This window comes from Diadema antillarum, unplaced genomic scaffold (genome assembly GCF_040938485.1).
Source record: "Diadema antillarum isolate AM-2024a unplaced genomic scaffold, OU_Dant_1.0 seq00001289_RagTag, whole genome shotgun sequence".
NCBI classification, from domain to species: domain Eukaryota; kingdom Metazoa; phylum Echinodermata; class Echinoidea; order Diadematoida; family Diadematidae; genus Diadema; species Diadema antillarum.
In genome coordinates, this window is record NW_027272068.1 from 174,694 (window position 1) to 199,881 (window position 25,188).

The 25,188-nt window shown below is 37.7% G+C and overlaps 1 protein-coding gene and 1 long non-coding RNA gene across 2 annotated transcripts; both read left to right on the forward strand.

Annotated features, from left to right (window-relative positions):
- The first annotated feature begins 6,589 nt into the window (after positions 1 to 6,589).
- LOC139707954 (uncharacterized) lies at positions 6,590 to 14,344 on the forward strand. Its single transcript, XR_011709313.1, has 3 exons — positions 6,590 to 6,751; positions 7,937 to 8,039; positions 14,275 to 14,344. It is a non-coding gene; the product is annotated as an uncharacterized lncRNA (long non-coding RNA).
- Positions 14,345 to 14,834: 490 nt separating this feature from the next.
- LOC139707953 (uncharacterized) lies at positions 14,835 to 23,669 on the forward strand. The gene is made up of 4 exons (XM_071619944.1): positions 14,835 to 14,945; positions 19,803 to 19,912; positions 21,044 to 21,140; positions 23,543 to 23,669. Exons 1-4 carry the CDS (start codon positions 14,876 to 14,878, stop codon positions 23,626 to 23,628), a joined length of 363 nt encoding a protein of 120 aa, XP_071476045.1. The 5' UTR covers positions 14,835 to 14,875; the 3' UTR covers positions 23,629 to 23,669.
- Positions 23,670 to 25,188: the final 1,519 nt, after the last annotated feature.

A 25,188-nucleotide genomic window follows, 5' to 3' on the forward strand; every position in this document is an offset into this window, starting at 1 on the left:
TCTTTATTGTGTAGATCTTGTAAAGCAAATCTTCTTCTATCATTTTCATGACTTTTCATTTATATAAGAGTGTATTTGCTATATTGCCGGACCTACTTTTAAAACCATTCACGCTAGAACTGTATTTGCGTTGCTAATATCCATATTTTGTAATAAAGGGCGTGAGCGCAGGTGTAAATTTAGACACCTCCCCGGAGATTACCTTTGAATGTTCACCTTTTTGACAATGTAGTTATTGTAGAGCAATATTTCTTCTATTAATTAGTTGCATTTTTTAGAAACAAAAGTGCCTTTGCTATACGGCATAATGGAATTTCGAAAACGTGTACGTTTAGAATATATATGTATTCGAGTTATATGACATTATATGTTTTCTATATATTGCCGTGAGGGTGGAATATTTTTTGACACATCCCACAAGGTTGTCGTTTAATGCGCACCCTCTTCACTGGATAGATCTTGTAAAGTTAAGTCTCTTCTATCATTTCCATTACTTGTCATCGATGAAAATTGTATTTGCTGTGTTGCCGGGACTACTTTTACCACCATTCACGCTAGAACAACGGTATTTCCATTGGTAATATCTGTGTTTTGCAATAAGGGAGCGTGAGCGTAGGTATGAAGTTGGACACTTTCCGAGGGATTACTTTTGAATGTTCACCCTCTTGACAATATAGTTATTGTAGAGCACTGTCTCCTCTATTAATTAGTTGTATTTTTGGAAACAAAAGTGCCTTTGCTATACGGCATAATGGAATTTTGAAAACTTGTACGTTTGGAACATATATATATTCGCGTTATATGATACTATGTTTTCTATATTGCCGTGAGGGTGGAATATGATATCTTTTGGCACATCCCACAGGGTTGCCATTTGATGTGCATCCTCTTCACTGTGTAGATCTTGTAAAGTTACGTCTCTTCTATCATTTCCATGACTTTTCATCGATAAAAAGTGTATTTGCTGTATTGCCGGGACTACTTTTAAAACCATCCACGCTAGAACAACGGTGTTTGCGTTGCTAATATCTGTGTTTTGAGCGTGAGCATAGGTGTAACTTTGGACCATTCCCCAGAGATTGTCATTTAATGTTCACCCTTTTGACAATATGGATATTGTAGAGCAATGTCTCCTCTACTACTGTAACTACAATGTATTTTTTGAAAACAAAACTGCCCTTGATGTACTGCCCTTGAAGTTTGAAAACATGTACGTTTGGAACATATAGTATATTCGCGTTAATGATATTCAATGTTTTCTATAATTGCCATGAGGGTGGTGTACTTTGGAGCACATCCCACAGGATTGGCATTTAATGTGCATCCTCTCACTGAATAGAATTGTGAAGCAATGCTTCTTCTATCATTTCCACGACATTCATTGATATAAAAGTGTGAGGCTGTATTGCCGGAACTACTTCTAAAACCATGCACGAAAGAACGTCGGTATTTGCGTTCATAGTATCCTAGTGTTGTAATTACGGGGATTGAGCGGAGGTGTAATTTTGGACACTTCCCAAGGGATTGCTTTTGAATTTTCACCCTTTTAACTATATAGTTAGTGTAGAGCAATTTTTCTTCTTGTAATTATATTCCATTTCTTGAAAACAAAAGGGCAATTGCTGTACAACCGTAACGACTATGTGAAGGCATGAAAAAATGGAACATATTCGTGCTATATGGTAGTGCATGTTTCCTATAGCCATGGGGGTTGGATGATTTTGAACACATCCCACTTGGTAGCCTTTGAATGTGCACCCCTTTGACCATATGATTATTGTAAAGCAGTGTCTCTACCATTTAAAAATCATGAAAAGTAAAGTGTCTTTATTTACCAACCGGCAAAACGACTTTCTACATGCATGTACAACTGAGTTTGCTTTGGCATATAATGCATGTTTTGTTAACCTGTTTTGGGACCACGACGGTCAGGGTAGGGGTGATCTGGGCACTTCCCAAGGGCTTGCCTTTGAATGTCCACCTTTCAGACAAAATAGATATTGTAAAGCAACATCTCCTATATTACCTTGATTGCATTTTACGAAAATAAAAGCGTATGTGCTAGACAGACGGAAGAACTTTTCAGAGGCATGTACCCATGGAACATTTTTCGCGGTTGTATACACTGCATGTTTTTCATTGCCTTTAGGAAGCATGGGGTTACTTTGAGCACCTCCCACAAGGTGGTCTCTGCAAGTGAACCCTTTGGACTGTATTAGATATTGTAGATCAATGTTGTTATTTTATCTTTACCCCGGCAATTTTTATAGAAATAAAAGTATCTTATATGGCAGGAATTCAATTCAATACAATTTGATTCAATTTTTATTTCATTTTCGACAAGAACATATAGACATCACTTTTTTTTTTGCAACAGAAAATGAGGTGCGTAAAACTATGAGGATGAAAAGAATGTACAATGATTGTAGCACCTGACATTAATGATACATAGTCATACAACTCAAGTAATAGTCATAAAACTCAAGGAACGACCTTTTTTGAGACATGCACTTTTGGAATGACTGTAATTGCGTTGGTATACGGGTCATGGTTTGTATGGAGGCAATTAATGTGGGCACTTCCTATATAGTAGGCTCCCTTCGAATGATGCAGAGCAATATATCTTCTGCTAACCCCACTGAATTAATTTCATTAAATAAAAGTTTCTTTGCTAGAGGACCAGAAGGACTTTTTTAAGGCATGTACCCATAGAACATAATTATGTATTTGCGTTGGTACATGATTATTGCATTTCTTAGACTGCCTTTTGGTGGGGTAATTTTAGGCACCCTTCACGTGGTTGCCTTCGTATGTGAACCATTTTCACCTCATAGATATTGTAGAACAATAATTTTTCTTTAACTTCCATTCAATTTTAATGGAAATGAAACGAAAAAGACGTTAGAGAGGTTTTGCCGCTTCAAACAGCTGTATTCACGTGTGTATGATTATGTTTTGTACAGGGCCGTGAGGGTGTAGGGATAAATTCGGGTACCTCCCGGCGAGTCGCTTTGACTGTGCATCACCTTTTAAAGATATACGCATTGTAGAAAAATGTCTCCGCTGTCAATGCCAATTTATTTCATGGAAATAAAAGAGTCTTTGCTGGACGGCCAAAGGACTCTAAAAAAAAATCTTGTACGCTTAGAACAACGGAAATCGCGTTGGTTGATGCATGTTTTGTAATGCTCGTGGGGATAACACGATCGATAGGGGTAAATTTGGGCACTACCCACAGGGTTTCCTTTGACTGTGCCATCTTTAATATCTCAAAACCCTCAAGGATGCAAGAGCTGAATCATCAAGATTCGAATAAACCACCCTCCAAATAGAGTTCATTATTTACAAAATTGGACAAGTTATAGATGTTGGCACTTGTTTAATTTCGTACATTGATTCTACGTAATTAATGGATAAGCTATCATTATCTGTCTGATAACAAACTCTAATTTGCATAATATTATTCATGCTAGGTTACTAATGCTGTAAAGTTTGTTTTTGGAGAAGAGAAACTGAAATATCATATTTGAACACTCTTGTATGCTCATATCGAGCACTTTTATGCATTTGAACATTCCGTTGGCTAGGTATCCTTTGCATATTATGCAAATGAGGACCAGATTATGTACATGGCAATGTTTGCATCGCACTAACTGACATTGCAAACATAGGTTTCAACACTTTTGGTGTTCCAATCTGAAACCTAGAAGCATAGTTTTCATGGAAACACTATCTTTATCATTATGGGAGCTAATTTGCATACTATGCAAATGAGACCCACATTATGTGCATGGAAATGTTTGCATTGTACTAACTGACATTGTAAACATAGGTTTCAACACTTTCGATGTTCCAATCTGAAACCTAGAAGCATAGTTTTCCTGGAAACACTGAATTTTTATCATTATGGGAGCTAATTTGCATATTATGCAAATGAGGCCCAGATTGTGTACATGGAAATGTTTGCATGGCACTAACTGACATTGTAATCATTGGTTTCAACACTTTCGGAGTTCCAATCTGAAACCTAGAAGCATAGTTTTCCTGGAAAGACTGTATTTTTATCATTATGGAAACTAATTTGCATATTATGCAAATGAGGCCCAGATTATGTACATGGAAATGTTTGCATCGCACTAACTGACATTGTAAACATAGGTTTCAACTCTTTCGATGTTCCAATCTGAAACCTAGAAGCATAGTTTTCCTGGAAACACTAAATTTTTATCATTATGGGAGCTAATTTGCATATGATGCAAATGAGGTCCAGATTGTGTACATGGAAATGTTTGCATGGCACTAACTGACATTGTAAACATTGGTTTCAACACTTTCGGAGTTCCAATGTGAAACCTAGAAGCATAGTTTTCCTGTAAAGACTATATCTTTATTATTATGGGAGCTAATTTGCATATTATGCAAATGAGGCCCAGATTATGTACATAGAAATGTTTCCTCGCACTAACTGACATTGTAAACATAGGTTTCAACACTTTCGGTGTTCCAATATGAAACCTAGAAGCCTAGTTTTCCTGGAAACACTGAATTTTTATCATTATGGGAGCTAAATTGCATATTATGCAAATTTAGCCACTTTGCCCCACTGGATTTCTTGGGACTTTTAATATGGTGTCTAGGAGCCCATAACAAGTTGCACTGCAGTGGAATTCCTACTGTTGCAATTAGTGGTGGGTCAAACCCTATTTTGACTGGACTAGTACTGCGGGGTATCATAGGGGCCAAGTGGACGTCAAAATTAGAGAACGCCTTCTACAGGACAGCGTTTATTTTTAAAGTGGTAACAGGACAAAAAATACATTACATACTGTTATGAACATGGGGTACAGAATCAACTCTAACTTAAAGAGTGGCAAAATGTGGCATCGAAAGTTGCTATCATCTTGAAGCTACGACTCTTGGGGGTTTGATCATGCTGATAATGAATCTGAATTAACAGCAAGCACAGCAATTTCATGATACGAATCCTCCAAAAGCGCATCATTAAACGGTCCGTCCTGCAATCCAAACGAATGTTGACCTCTTGTAATTTTGATGCCTTTTGGTCTGTACACAACCAAATCACTTAATACTTCATGAAAATATGCATCATATATCTTTAAACATTTTCTACTTTTTCTTTCTTTTAAAAACTCCTCCATATCATCTTTTATCATCTAAATGATCTTTGACGATAAAGGTTGCCTTACGTACCTTTTAACAAGTTAGAATCATAATTAACTTAACTGGCATCATCCGCCTGTAACACTCGAAATGAACATTAAACACAGTTATGTGCCTTACCACTCATTGTCGAAAAATTTTGTCAAAAACATTTGCATGAAAAAGAACGTTTAATGCTTTAGAGAGTAACTATGTTATTATTACATGAGGATGATATCACAAGTGGAATATGAATAAAGATGATCTGGATGAGTTTTATTAGTCGGCAAAACAAGGTGCAGGAAAAACATTTTTAAATCCTTTTCATGAAGTAGACCATTTAATGATTTAGTTATATATAGACTAGGCATCAATAGAGTTCAGCATATTGTTTAGACCTTTTTATGCGTTGCGTTTTCATTTGAAATAATCTACGACGGTAAAGTTTGCCGTACCTTTAAAACCAATTACAGTCGTTAATTGACTTATTAGAAATATCTGTGTGACTCTAAGAGACAGTGATTCCCTGCGTCGCGTAGAAATTTGGCATTCATGGAAATACTCGCTTTTAGCGCTCTATTTTTAATCAAACTAATTAAACTAATCAAATTAAACAAAGTAATTACATAGGAGTATTGCCATGGAGTGTTTTTCGGGGTGTCATTTTTCTACCAGACATGAAAAAATTGAAGAAGTGTAAGTCACACAATGCCTACTTTGACCCACTTTGGCTTCGCCCTGTTTTCAGCAATGGTACAGTGTCTTAAATACTATTTGCAACACATATTTTGCAAGACTTTAACTGTGTACGAAAGGTTTCCAGACGTGGTTACGGAGGATATTGGTGTATATATTATTGTCTGCATTTTATAGAAATCGTCGACAAATACTAGATTTAAAAAAGTGACAGAAGAGAGCCTGCCTTGTAAGTGATAGAATAAGGTATCATCAATTATCAATCAAGCACGTACACTGTCAAAGGTGCAACATTAATGTCTGTACTTCCGCATACTTTAGAGGACAAGGTACTCGGTGCCACATATTGGGGGGGGGGGGGGGTTAGTGGGGCTTATATGACTCAACATCGTACAAACATCCTACCCTGACCTATCCTGCCCTAGTTTGTCAAACGCATCCTACAAACGTATCACTAAAGATAAAGAGTAAAAATAAAGAAAGTTTGATCTCTGAGCTAACCCTTGACCTTACGTGACTGAATAGGAAAATTATAGACGTACTGCGTAAACGGCGCTACACTAGAAATTATTGAGGTAAGAGGTTGGAGTGTTGACCAGTATTACATTTCTCTGTCTCACTGTCTTACCGTCGTCGTAACTTTCCCCTATTATCTCTCTCTCTCTTTCTTTCTCTCTCTCTCTCCCTGCTTACATCTCTAGCATTCCATTGACGAGGTAGAGGATGACCACGATGTGACGACATTTGATTCTCTCGGCAATAATGTCTTCGTGGCTCACCCCACCAACAGGGACTCTCCCTGCCGTCTAGGGATGCACATTTGCCACAATGAGGGTCTTGGCTATTGCATCGCTCGCGTTTTCCAGGACTCGATTGCTGACAAGGCCTGTCTTTTGTAAGCGTGCTATAAGTTTACCAACTTTGAGTCACATTGTCCACTTATCCTTTCAGAGGCCTGTAGTGACCGAAAATGTCCATATTACCTGCTTCATAGTGTCTCCTCTCTCACTGGGACAATTGGTGGCTTAAATTAATCCAAGAAGGAGGTTCATAAAATCATCCGTAGGCTTACATGAAGAAGCAACAGCCCATGCGACACTTCGGGAAAAGTAGCAGTATAATAGGAACAATAAATTGTGTTATAGCAAAAGGAAAACGTATAGTATTATTATTGGAATTTCGGTACTAGCAGTTGTAATATCAGCTGTATGGCAGTAATGCTTGGCTTGCATATCAACCTTATGTTATTATTCACCATCTTAAAGATTATCTTGTAGCTAAGTATTTCATTAACAAACGTATACACAATGTGATTTTCTTTAATTGTTCAATATTTTGCTGAACATTATATTGTAACAAACTTGTCTTTCATTTTCATGGCAAGCATGGAGTATTTGTTAAAAACGAATAGAAATTTATGGTATTATTATCTCATTCGCATAATTAGTTATCAGTTGTACTCAGTTGAAAGTGAATTAAACTTAATTTGATTTATCATTTACTATTACTATTTACTATTACTTTAGGGCACCATCAGCCGCAATACACGATCTTCATACCCTCACACTCGTTAGCACCATCATCTTTATCATGAGTCATCATCACTTCCATAGATACAATATTCATGCTCAATAGTCATCATCATCATCTGCTCTTATCATAAACCATCATCACCAGGATCATAACGATAGATCAGCGCTACACCAAAATCACCGGCACCACAATCACCTAGTAGGCCTAAGAGGCAAAAAAAAAAAAAAAAAATAGAGGTCCCGTGTGTGAGTTATCCATAATAGATCTCAGGTGCTCACCACCGAACTCGAAAAGTTCTGTAATGGTGCTATAACCCGATGAAGTGGTCTCTATACCCACCCACGCAAGAAAACAGTCGCATGATGCCGACCCCTCGTGGTTCGCCCCATGCATGTGACTAGCAGTAGTCAGCAAACGGTATCAAGCATGCCAGTCACACCTTTATCAACATTACAATCACGATTGAAATTCGCCAATGTCTGTAATGTGGATATGTCGTAATGATGACGTTAAGGACGATAAAACCAAGTTCATTTTCTCTTCACAGGAAATCTGACATTCTTACACACGTGAATGAAATGGATATCCGCAACAAAAGCATAGAAGATGTCCTCCAAATATTTCTGCGAACCTCGGAAAAAATCCAATTGGTAAGACAAATCTTCATATTCATGTAGTAAATAGATTTCGAACTGACAAGAAAGAGCGAAAAGGCAGTCGTTTTAGTGACAATCTTATTATTGTGGTGCAACATTATGCAAGGGAATTCCATGAACTAAGAATGATTTTCCGGCTTCTTCCTACGTTTATTTGGTTTATTGTTTTTCATCTACTATCGCTTTGGAGATGCTGAACTGAATTCAGTGTGGGTATGATGCTGATAATATGAGTTTGTACGATTTACCTCTCCTCTCCATATACGTTAACTTTAAACGTATTTTACTTTATCATCTTCGTGTTCTCCGGAAGTGACCAAATTCACTCTGAACCCTGTCTAATCAAAACGGAAAAAAGAAAACGAGTTGCCAGTGATATCAACGGCAACTTTCAAACAGACTTGATCGTTAATCTGTCAAAATTTGCGATTTATTCTAAACCGATTGCTCATTTATTTCATTTCATTTCATTTCATTTCAAACACTACAAAACATGTAGGCTATACATGCAAATAATAACACAATATAAAAGCAAACACATAACACAATATCTAAACGAAGAAAAAATACTGTGAAATCAAGAACCCTGTGCATCACTTTCTGGTGATAACGAATTAAAATTATAGTTGCAGGAAATGGAGGAGACATACTGAAAAGTGTTTCGTATTTTACAGTCTCCTCGTATACAATATAACTACTTATTGAACACAAAATGAGGGGGTCGGTGCAATATAGTGCTAACCCACACAATAGTCATTTTGAGATAATCGCTGTTGAATGTTTGGAAAGTTCATATACATTGTACATTAATAAAACATAAATACATGCATTTTTTACCATCTTATTGGTTGAATTCAAATATAATATTTTCACGGGCGTTAGAGTGAAGGATAAGAATTATGAAAATGCATGTAACTCAATTTTGACAAAAGTGTGGGTTAACACTATATTGCACCGACCCCCTCAAATGTTACCACTAATACTAACAAAGCAAGTTGTTTAGATTTTTAAAAAAAAGATACACGTACCTATACAATCGAAGCCCTCCTGATTAAAGAGATGGAAATAGAGAAAAAACAGAGTGAAAGAATTATCTCAGAAGAAGAAACAAAAAAGAACCATGAGAAAAGGAATGGCAGGGAAAAGGAGTGAAGGAAGAGGAGTGAAAGGTCAATGCCAACGGGGTCATCCCACTAGACCGACACCCACGAGTCACACAGCCAACGAGTTCGACATTGAAAACAGGTCCATGAGTCATACAGCTCACGAGTCATATAGCCCATTAGGTCGACACTAGGCAAATAAAGCCCATGAGTTCGACACTAGGTAAAAACAGCCCACGAGTTCGACAGATACAACACGGCGCGTAATGTGTCGGTCTCGTGGGTCTTGTTGGCTTAGTGTCGAACTAATGGGCTGTATGACTTGTGAGCTGTATAACTCATGGGTTGTATGACTTGTGAGCTGTATAACTCATGGGCTGTATGACTTGTGAGCTGTATGACTCGTAGGCTGTATGACTCATTGGTGTCGGTCTCGTGACGTAAACCCATGCGAACACAGGCGAGGTATAAGATGCGATGGATCATCGAGTTAAAAAAAGTAATGAGTTAGACGAATAAGAAAAAGAACTCAATAAGTTCAAGCTTACTAAAATGTAACTCAATCTCCGATATAAGAATTTATGAAAACAAATCTTCAATTTGAATGTGAATTTGTTTAAATTCATAGCTTCTTTCGTACTGTTATCGAGAGAATTTCAAAATGTTGGGCTAGTTAAAGAAAATGATCATAGATTTAGCAAAAAAGTTAATAGTAAAGGCAATTTAGATTGTCATGGAATTTTCAATTAATCATTAAGTTTTTATTCTAAATATCAAAACTATGAACAGGGAATCGGTATCATTAGATGAAGAAGATATGACCCTTATGATCTGAAATGATTATGACTTTTAATGATAGCGGGCGTTCAAATTTATAGTACGGGCATTTCAAAGTCAATTATTTGTGTTTGTGTTTGTGTTTGTGTGTGTGTTTGTGACGTGAGAAAAATGGGTGTCATGCGTGAGATCGTGAGATGGCCCCTAAAGGGCTCACACGGGTAAATAATTCCCCATAGAGACGTGTGTTAAAATTCAAATTTCAAAAAATTCTGTAAAATAGCTGGGTGAAATGAGGTGTTTCATCTTCACTAACCTGGATAAGTGAGATATACCCTTTCATCCATCATATTTCCAGGGTGGGTTCTTATGCTCAAATTCTGTCCACGGGTCCGCAAAGCCAGACTACGAGTTCTTGTCACTCAAAAAATCACCTATTTTCCGTACACGTACACAATGAAATATAGTCCCCTCAAATTCCATCAGAAAAGCTTTCATCTTCCAACCAAAATGCAGTTTGTAGAGGAATTCATACTCAATATCTACAGCTATTCAGTTTTTTGCCAAACTACATCATTGATTTTTAATTAATTGTTTTCTTCATTTATTTTGGTATCTTTGGTACGAATTTGTGAAGGGGTCTGAGACAGTCCATTTTATTTACAGGTGTGAGCCCTATAGTGGAGGTCATATTTCTTATTTGACTGTTTAACATCATAAATGTGTTTTTGGTGATATTTCCCCCTACATCATATGAGAAATTACACATTCAAGGGTTATAAAGCTTCTCAAGGGACGCTTTTGAAAATCATGCCCTTTGGGGGTTTTTTTTAAATAAATCTTGCAGTGTTGATCAGTTCTTCATAAGATGAATACATAAATGCAGGCAGTTATCCTTGATTATGGGGGTGTCATCATCACCTTATTGCCTGCAAAGTACTTGAAAAGACTTTGTTTTGTCAAACAGACTAACTTTATGTATTTTGAGCTGTTTAAGTGGTAGCCAAAACAAAGAAATACGTTAAAATAACACAGTCATTCCAAGTTGTGTGATACTGATCACTGCTATGTACTAAGATCTAGTACCACAAGAACATAATAAGAAAACAAATTGTAGCAAGGCAGAGTTGGGGGGGGGGAGTAGAGGAGAGAGGTAGAGGGAGGGAGGGGGTAGGGAGGAGAAGGGGGAGGGAGGAAGAGATCTGACACAATACAAGATCAATACCAGCAGAGCTTGTATGGGATGAATACTTCGGGGTCATCCCACTAGACCGACACCCACGAGTCATACAACCCACGAGTTCGACATTGAAAACAGGTCCATGAGTCATACAGCTCACGAGTCATACAGCCCATGAGTTATACAGCTCACAAGTCATACAGCCATGAGTTACACAGCTCACAAGTCATACAGCCCATGAGTTCGACACTGAAAAGCCATCAAGGCCCACGAGAGCGACACATTACGCGCCGTGTTGTATCTGTCGAACTCGTGGACTGTTTGTACCTAGTTGCACCCGAAACTCTACCAATCGAGGAATTTGTTGTGGCGACGGAACAATTCAAAGCCACAGCAGTTCTCAAGAAGCCCCAAGCCGACCTTCTGAGAAACGATGTCATGGGAATACTTAAGAATACAAGGCCTCCTCAGGCGAACACCAGCGCAGCCGAAAAGAAAGCCTTGACAGAACTAGCTTCCAACAAGGAAATTACCATCCTTCCTGCAGATAAGGGGAAAGCTACAGTGGTCATGGACACTCAAGACTACAAAGACAAGGTCAGTTCCATGTTGGCAGATGCAAAGACGTATGAATTATTAACTTGTGACCCCACTTCCTCTTACAAACGGAAGTTAATAGCGCTGCTTAAACCGCTTCAAGCTCACAAAAAGATCACTTCCCAACAGTATGACTACCTCTATCACACGGCTGAGAATGTACCACGTCTGTACTGTACTCCTAAGACTCACAAAGAAGGCTTCCCCCTCCGCCCCATAGTAGATTATATTGGATCCATCTGGTACAATACCTCAAGGTCATTAGCAGACATATTGTCACCGTTGGTAGGGAAGACAGATCATCATGTACACAATTCCAAGGACTTGGCAGAAGAGTTCAAGGACATCACACTCGAGGACCATGAAGTTCTGGTCTCGTTCGACGTCGTGAGCCTTTTCACCAACACCCCAATCGACCTATCCATCCAGATCGTGAAGGACAGACTTCGAAAAGACTCCGAACTACACAAGAGGGCCAACCTCACAGTGGACGACATCATAAAGCTCCTCGAATTTATCTTGTCGACCACCTACTTCAGCTTTGACGGCAAGATATATCGCCAGAAATACGGAGCAGCTATGGGCAGCCCTGTGTCACCCATTGTCGCAAACATCTACATGGAATACTTGGAAGAAGAAGCCATCGCCTCCGCTCATGACGACATCAAACCTAGAGTTTGGAAACGGTATGTGGATGACATCATTGCCATAGTAAAAGCGGACACTGTCGACAGACTCAAGGCACACTTGGACCAAGTTGACGACACAGGCAGTTTCAGCATCAAATTCGCTCATGAGCGAGAGGTTGATAACTCCATCCCTTTCCTGCGCATGGACACGAAAATCACCAAAAGACCGGATGGCACAACCAAGATGGTCGTCTACAGGAAAAAGACACACACAGGACAGTACCTGAATTTCCAATCACACCATCCACTCCACCAAAAATTAGGGGTTATCCGCATACTCATGGACAGAGCACACTGCATCGTCACTGAGGAGGCAGACCTGAACGCAGAGGAAGAATACTTCCAGTCCTTTCTCAGGAAATGTGGAAACCCTGGCTGGTCCTTCAAGAAAACCAAAAGAAAAAGGGGGAAAATCAAACCAAGAAGAACATACAGACCAAACCAACCAACCAGAGGAGGAAGTTGGTAACCATCCCATATGTAAAGGGTACCTCGGAAGCTTTGCAAAGAATCTACCAGAAATACCACAATCTCCACAGCATTCAGGCAACACAAGAAACTCAGGAACATCTTAGTACACCCAAAAGACAAAAGACCCATCGATGACCAAGCGGGGGTAGTTCACTAGATTCCATGTGGGAACTGCGAAAGAAGCTACATTGGAGAAACAGCCAGAAAATTCGACACAGTTAGTGCATCCTACTTCTCAAGAGGAAAAAGAAAGGAAAAACCACCTCCCACATGCACAAGTCGGCCATCAGCGAACATGTGGCCAGTGAAAACCACCACATCAACTGGAAGAAGTGTTCCATCCTAGCCAGAGACTCTGGGAAAACCTCACGCTGGATAAGGGAAGCCATTCACATTCGCAAACAACAAGAGAAAACCTTCAACCGAGACCTGGGGCAATACACACTTTCTTCAATATACGATCCCATTCTCTAAGATCGGCGTGCGCCAGCTACGCGTCGCGTCGGCTCGTGGGAAGTTCTTCCCACAACGCTCGATCTGAAGAAGCCTGCAGAGCCAGCAGGCGAAAGTCTTATCAAGCAAATGTAATTTCCACTAATTGTGATAGAACGAACGCTCATCCAATTAAAACAGCCTTTGATTTAGATCAAAACCCTAAACCTATAGTTGAATTACGAGAGCAGCAGAAGGAAATCAGGTCTTTTTCTTTTTTTACGATGATCTCCTAAATATTTGGACTTTTTGAAGGTGAGGGATTATGAAAACAAATTTGTTTTAATTTTGTTCTTTAAAGGGATGGTGTAGTCTCATTTGAGACCTGGCTTCGGGTTAGCTTATTTCTTTTCAAATGAAATGATGACAAACCTCTTGTAAAATTTGAAAGAACATATGTAATTCTAAAAGGAATTCAACGTTTATTTAATCAAAATGTTATTGGTTTCGAAATGGTCAAGATATATCCAAAACAAAGCGATTAGGATTGCTTTGTTTTAATTTGTTTCTGGACATCTCAGCGATTTCAAAATCGATTTTCATCAAATAAACTTTGAATTAGCCGTTAGAATTATAATATGCTCTTTAGCATTATCATGAAAGTGGTTTCTTAGTATCTCACAAAACGTTAAGAGCTCAAGTCTCATCTCAATTCTCATCTCAACCAATACTGTAACATCCCTTTTGTTAAACTAGTGCGCCACGCAAATTTTCTTACCAAGGAGCCATATCAGCCAACGTTCACAAACAATCCAAGGATATGAAAGTGTAAGAGACTATCCTAGCAAGAAGCAGTTGTCATTTGTAGAGTTCATATTATAGACAGACAGAAAACAATGGACATTAACTATATATATGCATATATGCTATCTCTCGCTCTCTTTATTTCCTATGTGTTCTATTAATCGTTCTAATCACAGAGACTTTTGCGACAAGGCAATGAAGGCGCCCACATGGAAATAACAATCGAGCTGACAATTATGGGTACAGGTAGGATCACTGAAACAGTGCAGGCCTAATTTGTTTTAATGAAAGTCTACAAATGACCAATAGAATGAAAACAAAATCGATTAAATTGTTTTTAAACTAATTGAATGTATGTAAAACTTGATAAATATCATGTTTTGTAAAATTCTAGTTCAGTTCCTCCTCAGCACAGAGTCCAACGCTCAATGCAGTGTCATGAAATACCTTACGACAGTAGAGTCCAGCGAATTCATTGTAATCAACACCTCTCGAGGGTTTGTTTCACGTAATTTAAAGCCTTTTTTATATTGAACTCAGACCCCTACTTTGCATATCCCCAATTTGATAAAGCTATGACAGACATACAAATAGCCATATTTTTGTCTGTTTGTTTGTTTATTTTATCTTTTTCATTACCATTTGCCTCTAATCCATATAGACAAGGCCGTTGCTGAAATCGAAGTGGTTGTGTTCTCGCAATACACTAGTATCCAAGACCAATCGCCGCAGAAATTATTGTTCATACAAGAGTTTCACAACAGAACTCAGCGGCGCATGTTCGCTACAACTGACGGCTGTCTGAACATGGATGAAGGAAACCCGGCCAACACATCCCATCATACAGGTATGTATTATCCATGCACCCCCAACCCCCATTGTATCCACACACACACACACACACACACACACACACACACACACACTTACTTTAAGCAAAAGATGATGTAACAATTAATTTATGCTGTAATAATTAATTTGTCAAAAATGTATATTATGAATGTCACACGAGTCTGTATCGTATTTGTCGATATTTCTTCCTTAATGCGGAAGGGAGCATAGGTGAGGCACAATACATGGTTTATTGATATAAAGATATTGAACTAAAAAAAATACTTATGATATTTGTATATATAATCATGTAGGCCTATATATGTATATATATATATATATATATATGTACATAAATACTAGTATATAATGTATGATATACATTTATGTATATATATATATATATATATATATATGTAGATACATCCACATATATATATATACTATATATATATATATATATAGTTCAAGTACATTTCATTTCCGACATACAAATAATTATATGAGTAGAATAATTGTTCGTATATACAGATGTCAGGAAATCAGTACAAAAATACGATGAAACATAATAACATGTGATAAAGTCACATGTAAATTATCAACAAATATACAAATAAATGTTATATTATTATGGTAAAGGCAGAAACAAAATTGCTGGAAATGGATGGGACTGCTAAAAAGCAGAGCTTGTAGTATGCATTCCCCTCATGAAAAAAAATGGGAAAAAATCAAATTGCGAAAAAAAGGCAATTTGATACAAGTGATACAAAAAAAGTAATACACACATACATGCACACACGAGGTAACTCCTGAACCACTCCAAGGCCTTTCAACTGACACCATAATGTGATAATTTGTGAAGTAGTATGTTGTGGTCTATGGTATCAAAGGCCCTGGAGAGGTCCAGGAATACTCCAACAGTATGATAAAATTTATCTATAGCTTTATTACCTTCCTTATCAAGGAAGGTAAGGATTGCATGAGATGTGCAATGCTTTTGGCGAAAACCAATTTGATGATCAGAAATGATTTTGTGGGTGTCTAAGAACTTCAAAAGCCTGGTGTATATCCTTTCTAATGTTTTCGAAATAGAGGATAACAAAGATATTGGTCTGTAATTGGAGTCAACTTCCCTTTCCCCTTTTTATGGACAGGAATTACTTTGGAAACTTTCATAATCTCAGGGACAACACCATTACTTATCGATGAATTGAATACATGTACAAGTGGATCAACAATATAATCTATAATACTTTTTAAAAGGACATTATGAATGCCGTCATATCCAGAACTTTTTTTATTTTTTAAATCCTGAACTATATCTAATTTCCAATATATCTTCATTTCTATGCAAAGGTATAAAAAGCAATGAACTTGGATTGGGGACTTCTAGATAATCTTGAAAATTGAAATGAGTATGTGGAATATTTTGGGCAAGATTATTTCCTATTTGAGAAAAATACTGATTAAAAATATTCACTATTGAGGAAACACCATCAACAAATAAATCACCATATTGATGTAATATGGAGTTCATTCTTATTTTTACTGATTGCCATATTGATAACTTTCCAAGTATTTTGAATATCATGTTTAAACAAACTTATCTGATTAGTAGAATATTTCCGTTTCTCATAGCGTAATATTTGTGTGAGGACGTTTTTATATGAAGTGTACTTATGAGATTGCTGGGTACGTTTGATTTTGTCAGCATAATACAAATTATTCTTTCGATTAATTGATCGCAGCAAACACTTAGATACCCATGGAAGTCTAGGGGATCTGTTATAATTTCTAGATTTCTTTTTAACAAGAGGAACATGCTTATACATAAGCGATATTAAAGTACTCATAAACAAATCATAAGCTTCATTTGTATCTTCGGTATTATATACAAAAGACCAATCCACATTACCAAGGTCATTTTGCAACCTCTCTATATTACCTGGGGGTGTTTCATCAACGTTTGTCAGCGCTGACAATTTCAGCAAAATCCTTGGTTTTGATTGGATGAGATGCTCTGGTCACTGACTGTTACTATGGTAATTGTCAGCGCTGACAAACGTTGATGAAACACCCCCTGGTGTCACTTTCCGGAAAGTTGACACTGGGTCATTTATGGTAACTTGTTTTCATTAGGGGTATGTGAGTGAAAATAGGGTAATGGTCTGATAAATCTGAAAGAACAATACCAGAGACCGGTAAGGGATAAATATTACAAAATATATTATCTATAAGAGTTGCTGAGTGATTGGTTACTCGAGTTGGTTTGGTTATAAGGGGTAAAAAGATGTGGACATCATGATATCAAGAAAAAAATCGAGCAGTATTCACAGTTTGAAGTTTAGATAAATCTAAATTGAAATCTCCCATGATATAACAATCATTATTACGAAATACTGGATTATGTAATAAAATTTGCAAATAATCTATTAAAAAAAATCTTGGGTATTAGAATTTGGAGGTCTATACATTATGAATACAACTATATTTTTAGCATGAGCGACCTTGATTTCAACACAATGTCATAATGAATCAACGACTTCATTCATACAATTTAAACCATTGTGTATGATATAATCAAGGTTTTGTTTGATATATAAACCAACGCCTCCGCCCATTCTTTCATGTCTACTATTTTCTATGAAATCATAGCCTGGAAGAGAATATGTGGAAGCAGAACCCTGAGTAATCCATGTTTCACTAAGACATATAGAAAAAGATAAATCATGAGTGTTGTCCAGAAAACAACGAAAATCATCAAAATTCTTGTTCAAACTCCTTATGTTCAAATGCATTAAAGAAAAACAATCATTGATTCCGGTTAAAGATTTGAACTGATTCATTTAGTTGGAACTTAGATATTGTTCATTATTATCCTCATAAAATTCAACATCTGTTTCATAAAAATCAAAATCATAAACTACAGGATACTCATCATTTTGGGGGTCATTGATTGCATGTGATATGGGTCTTGACGAAACATTTCAAAAAGTTCGCCGTTATTGAATGAATTGACAGCAACATTTTCAAACCGCATAATCTAAAATATAAAGGATGAATGGCAAGACCGAACTCGAGTTTCAGCGAGAACCATGTAGAGTGCGTTCGATTGCACAAGGTGATGACCCTAAGAACAGAAGAAAGGGGATAACGGAAGAATGCGAGCATCGCTGCGGAAAGAAAGAAGTAGGAATAGTAGACAAGTTGCAAGGGTTACAAGAGAGCAGAGTACCGACAATAAATAGGGACAACACAAAGACAAGGAAGAAATACAGCCTATTTCACATAATTCCATGACTCTTATATATGAGTAGTGAACATGCAAAATATAGAGCCCTTCCCACCCTATCAAAATTTGCAGAACCCAAACGATATATTCAATAAAAATCTAATTATTCGTCAAGTCTGAATCAAACAAGAATTCTCCTAATAAAAAGGAAGGATCAAATTAAGCCGATCCGCAAATCAAAACAAATAAACATCCATTACATTATGAAATAATAAAATCTGAAAATACATCATCTTGCCAAATCTTTTCAAACAAATTTTCCATATCATTAAATCATTATACCTACAGTTCATCACCAGACTGGCGATACTCCACCAGGTGGAGAGCCTTAAATGAGAGTCGGCGCTAAATGACCCGTCATGACCACACCCCTTTTCACTTTCGTAAAACAATATACAATTGTATGTACATGCCATTATTTATTCTACTTAATTTACGTTAAAATTTACTAAAATTCCTATCTGGTGTCATAGGTAATCGTCACACAAACCATGGTCATAACACAGTACTAAAAAAAACACCATTCAGATTGTCAGCTATTTCTTCAAGAAAATGAAGAAAGGGAGAAGAGAAAGAAAGTACGAACATAGGACGCTACATTGAGAGTACCATCTTCAAGAAAAACCAGAACGAACAAACATAGAGGTATTTGGATTATTATGCACGACACATTGCTCACCAAAAGAAAATAAACGTCCTGGTGCTATTGATCCATCAAGATAACAGAACTGTAGATCATCTGTCAAATATACGGCGTGGCTTCTAGAGAATTAGCACCTTCTTACAACAAAATAATAATGCCTATGCAATTCAGATGCGTTTTGCTGGGAGTGAAGATTACACACGGTAAAAGGAACAAACAAACAAAGTAAAACAAAGACCAAACAGGGCGCTATATACCCCGCTCCACCAGACTCGGGATTACATAACATGTAAATTTGATTCAAACCTATTGAATTGCCTACTCCCTCATTCCAAATGGTGCAGAGCGTATATATATATATATATATATATATATATATATGTGTGTGTGTGTGTGTGTGTGTGTGTGTGTGCACATGAATATATTGTGTAAGTATATTATATATATATTTATATATCAATATCCAGCTGTAAGGAGACATTGTATGTTCATATGGAGAATACATAAAGCATAGTCACCAGTAAAGCATGGATTTAACAGGACATGAAACGTCTCCTAAAGACTCTGACACTGTGATTATGACCAAACCGTTTTCCCCAAAGCTGGGTCAACAGTTATTGATATATAATTATGTAAATATAGGGCCTAAGCCTACATAATTATACTTGTATTTAGAATACTGTTACAAGAGTCAATTAGTTATTCCATACTCGTTCTGAAAGCCGTTCAAAAGGATGCGTGAATACGTGTGGAGACAAACATATTTCGTCGTAACTTCTTTTACCAAATATGTTGTCTAAAGAAGAAATATAAAGACAGCGGTTTTCCACTTATCAGCAGTAAAACGAGTGTGCTTATTGTTTCCCCGTTTTTGTTTTGTTTTTTGTTTTGTTTTTTGTTTTGTTTTTTTGTTTTTTTCTTTTGTTTTTTTTTTTAAGACGCCTTCGTCTTGGACCGGTACTTCTACCCACGTGGCAGGTACGAGTTATTCGCTATCCGGCAGCCGTCCAGCGGCCATGTATTTGACTGCAAATTTGGGAAACTCATGGTATGTTCTCTTCAGACATGAATTTTAGATAGTTTAAAGGGATCGTATAGTTTTGGTTGAGACCTAAATTCAGGTTTCTAACATTTTTTAGTGAAATAATGAGAAACCTCTTATGAAATATGAAAGAGCATGTAATTTCATGTGAAATTTAATGTTTATTTGATGAAAATTGGTTATGAAGTGGCTGAGATATCAAAAACAGAGCGATTCTAATAAAGTGTGGGACCCACCTTTTATTACAATCCCTTTGTCTTACTTTGTTTTTGGATTTTCCAGTCATTCCAAACCCGATTTTCATCAAATAAACTTTGAATTGCTCTTATATGTTCTGTATACTAAATTTTATTTCATAAGTGTTTTCTTGGTATCTCGCAAAAATTTAAAAACCAATTCTCGCCTCCACCAATACTGTACCGTCCCTGTAAGTACGAAATCTGGATGGATCATCTACAGATTATATGGCTGTCTTTTGAGGTGTACATCTCAAAACGGACTCTCCCCAACAACACACACACACACACACATACACGCAATGACAATGAACGAAGTGTGTTCGAGTAAATATCAAGAAAGTGCGGAAAGTAAATCTGCTGTGTATGTTTAAATGGAAGCTGAACCAATGTTCTGAAATCGTAGGAGTTTAGGGCGCCAAGCTATTGTTGTCATAGTCACGGGACAACAATGATTTAACTTTCCCAAATCACTCACAGATTTTATATAATGTTTTCCCGGAGATATTATTCTCACAAAACATCGTTTTATGATGCATCAGCAAGTTGCATCACAGTTACATCTATCAACAGCAGTGGTCAACCAACTGGTTAAGGTATACCTATAAGGCCTGTATACTAAGACGCCGTCCTATTATCATTTGCTAGCGGGCCATCAAAAGTTGATTATAATGCGCTATCACGTATTCACTCTTCACAAATCATTGATTTTTATTGTCATTATTAATGGTTGTTCAATATTACGTGATTGTGTTTATTCAATTGGTAGATATACACTAATCCAATTGTATCATATAAATATATATAAATAATAGGCCTACACAATTTAATTATAGTCTCTCTCTCCCGTCTCTCTCCCTCTCTCTCTCTCTCTCTCTCTCTCTCTTTCATTCATTTACAGGATAGGGGTAACGGTGATAAGAGGGGGCCTGAGTGTCTTTTTATCAAGCACGGGCCTGCAAACAGTCGATTTATGTTTGAGTCCTTTTCTAACCGTGGTAAGCATTGGCAATTTTCAATAAATCTAACAACAGTCTTTCTGTTTTGATCCATTTAATTAATTTAATGCAGAGTCACTTAAGGCAGCAAACGGAACACAAGTTTAAACAAGCATCCTCATGACTTCGTTTGTTTGTTTTTTTTTTTCATTTCCATCTAAGAAGATGGCTAGATAGCCCATGTTCAGCTAAGCTAAGCTAAGCTGGTCTTCCATGGGGTCTAGCTGGATGTGAGGTGGGACCACTTCACCGGGTTAAACGCCCTGCTCTTTGCGATGAATGAATGAAGCATGATCTTTTACGCGGATGAGTTGTGACTCTCTCATACACGGGACCTCCATTTTATGTCCTATCCGAGGAACATAGTGTTTTGCTTCTTGCTAGAGGGGACGGTATGATTACACACAACATTGCTCAGTCCAGACTCGGGTTTGAACCCGGGCCCTTAGGATCGTGAGGCAGACGCGGTACCGACTGAGCCAACTCACCGCTCATGGTGACTGACCTCCAGATGAAGACTCTAAAAAAATGTCCGGGTCAGAACTGACCCGGAACTGGGTCCGTTGGGATCACACACCGTTCCGGGTCAGAAATGACAAGGAATGGGGTCAGATATGACCCCATCCAGAGTCATGAATTCGGTCAGGGTGACCCCATTCCGGGTCTTCATGAACAAATTCCAAGACATTTTTGACCCGGAACGGTGTGTGACCCCAACGGACCCAGTTCCGGGTCAGTTCTGACTCGGGATTTTTTAGAGTGAAGAGTTCGTGGTCCTATCCTCTGAGTCCGCTCCTCAAAATTCGAAGAATTTGATTGGTTGATTGTTTTGATTCATTCAACGTGTTGACCCGTGGTACCGTAAAATGGCTGACTTGTTCACTTTTGATCTTCTTGCTTGTGGTCCCTGATCCGTCATCCGTTTTCTTATTCGGTGAAGGCTGCCATCTTTCAGCCATTACCTGGCAGCAGCATCAACCTGATATTGACATAATACCCGTTAAGGGTAGCAATTATTCCCCCTGCTTTCTGAAAGGCGTTAGTCAAATGCTCTTTCATTATGATAGAAAAGTGAATTTTTGTGGAATCCCCTTTACATTTTCTTTATATCACTACCCACACGCGACGACATTACTTCTAGTAGTCTCCTCATCCAGCGGTTCCGACACCAAAACTTTAAAAATTCATAACTTTTGCATCGATTGTCCGATTTTCCTCATACTTTCAGTGATGTGTTTTACTAATGTTGCTGCTTTCAGTCAATCCACATTTCTCTTTGGGTTTTGGTTTCCTTTAACAACTGCATGAAAGCAAACTTGCTCAGTCTTGCTTTTGCATAGCATTAGTACCCCCCCCCCCCTCTCTCTCTCTCTCTCTCTTGTTTTGCATGAGCTTTGCGCGGATGATTTTTTTTTTTGTCTTGATTGGTTACGTTTGCGTATCAGAACGTTTAAGCAGGGTTCCCACTTAGCCGAGTTGTAGTGCCGAGCTTTGGCGAGTAGTGGCGAGTTGTGGCGGAAGAGACAGTAGAAACAGAAACATTCCATGTTTATCAGAAACATGAAATGTTGAACATCAGTTCTCACCTGTGCTTGTTGCCACTTTCATCCAGTTTGTTTTCACTGGGAAATCATAGTAAATTGGGTTCTTTCATTTTAATTGGTCTCTTCCATTCCTATTACTTCAAGTGGTCCTCGATATTAGTTAATTTGAATATTGAAATATGATAATTACAGTTTATGCAAAATTATGCTCATTGTGTTGAGGTTTGCTGAGGGCAAGTAAAACTGCAAAACAAACGAGAGTGCTCTTCAGGACTTGAAGCGTACATGACTCATGTTAATCTCCAGTCTGCATGCCATAACCTGTATTGACACCCTACATTATTATCATTTTAATGTTTATCATGTATCACCAAATAAAGATTAACGTTGATGAAGATTTGATGAGATGATGATGATAATAAGGTTTATGTGGGGTTTTTTTTGTATATATGTATGTGTGTGTATATGTATGTATATGCATATATATAGGTCTATATGTGTATTTGTATAATTTATTATATTATATTTTAATGCTGATTATTGTATTAATACTGCGGATGATAACTACATCACTGCTGTTATTGTAACACAGAAATAGTATTATGTATTAATTGTTTTTATTGATTGATCACCGGTAATATCTGATATTTTATGTGTGATATGGGTTGCAATAATGTAAACTCTAATATTCTTGTTTTGTATCCCCATGTACGTGTCTAAACCTGCCATTCGTTTTGAATGAAACGGTGGACCTGGTTCTTTTGTATATTTGTTATTCTCACACTTACTTGAACTTGAATAAAGTCATGATTAAACAACATTAAGGATCATTTTCTTTTTGAATTTTCTCCTTTGCAGGCAAATACCTCTCTGTAAACTCGGACGGACGGATTCAGCTCGGAGAAGCTGGCATAGATGCGATGTTCCAATTGCACGACGTTTAAACGTCTGCTCCTCCTCACAATAATGTTCCCATATCCACGACAAGAGTGATATATCGATGTAGATTTTGATTCATCCAGGTAGTATGATAAAAGCGTGCAGTCAAATCTATTCGACTTGACTTACTTGTGAAAATAAAGGAGAAAACAGTTTCGTGACTCGTCCGAGTCACTGCTGACAACAGCTCTGTTTGGCTTGCGATAGGAGAATAGACGATGTTACTGCTTTTATTGTTTGTACGTCGAGGAATTTTCCGGATCATGGACTTGTATGTTGTTGAACGGTCTACCCATATAGGGACATGTTATAGATTGAGTGGCAACTCTTTGTAATCCATGCAAACACATGTTTGAGTTCTAAAACATTACAATGCAGGGGCGGATTCAGGAATTCTGTAAAGGGGGGGGGCGTGACTAATATTTCTGATGGCACTTCGGGGTTTCATTTCATATTTTTTCTTTTTATTTCTTTTGTTTTTCACTAAAAATAAAGGGGGGGCGTGCGCCGGTTGCGCCCCCCTCTGGATCCGCCACTGCAATGGAATGTCTTACATTCCTCTTCGCTATATTGAAGTAATTCTCGGTGGCGCTCCAGCTCCAAGACAAAACTTGGAGACGCATAATAAATTTAGCTTTCATTGAACTATGGGCTGTATTTCAACGAAAATCTTGAACGAAATACTATATTTATTCAGAAAAATTTAGGAAGAAAAAATCAAAATGAAATGAAAATTAGGTTCTCATAAAAAACAAACAAACTGATATTTCTCCGTATGATGGGCACATTTACGAATGTTAGTTTTCTACATTTTTTAATATGGCACATTTAAACTTTCAAGTGAAGTACTCGTCTAAAGCGTGTTCCAGCGTGTCTTTCTAAATGTTGTTGTTAAATGTGTATTTACATCACAGTGAATTTTGACTCTCTGCTCCAATTCAAAGTATACACATTGATTGTTGCCAGCACAGTGAAAGAGACAGAGAAGGGGGGGGGGGGGCTGCAGCAGAGTCTTTTCTGCTGTGAGAGCGAAGTCCTGATTACTGGTGCGCTCTTTTCTCAAAGCACTTGGATATATACCACCTGTAGATAGGCGCACAACTTCTTGGCGGTGCTTAGCATGACTTCTAAGAAGAGCAGATGGTTCTATCTCCATTTCTACTCATTATTAGTTTACCGCAAAACCACACACAGGGGAATGAATCTGCCGCGTTCACCCACCTGAACAACAAGGGACGCAATTTTGAAGACAAAGAAGTTGACATCATTGACAAGGAAACCAGGGCCCCATTTCATAAAAGATGTTAGGATGGCAACTTTTGCTGGAATGGCAACTTCCAATGGCAACAGCCAATCAGGAAGCTGGATTCTTGTCGTTACTATGACAATTGCCATTCCAGCAAGAGTTGCTATCATATCAACTTTTTTATGAAATGGGGCCCTGATGTTTTGAAAGAGGAGTCCGCGAAGCTGTGTATGTGAACGCGGAAAATCCTTCCCTGGACAGAGGAGAGGGACTCCGACACAACCTTTCACTAACATACAAATCCTTGATCTAGAAAAAT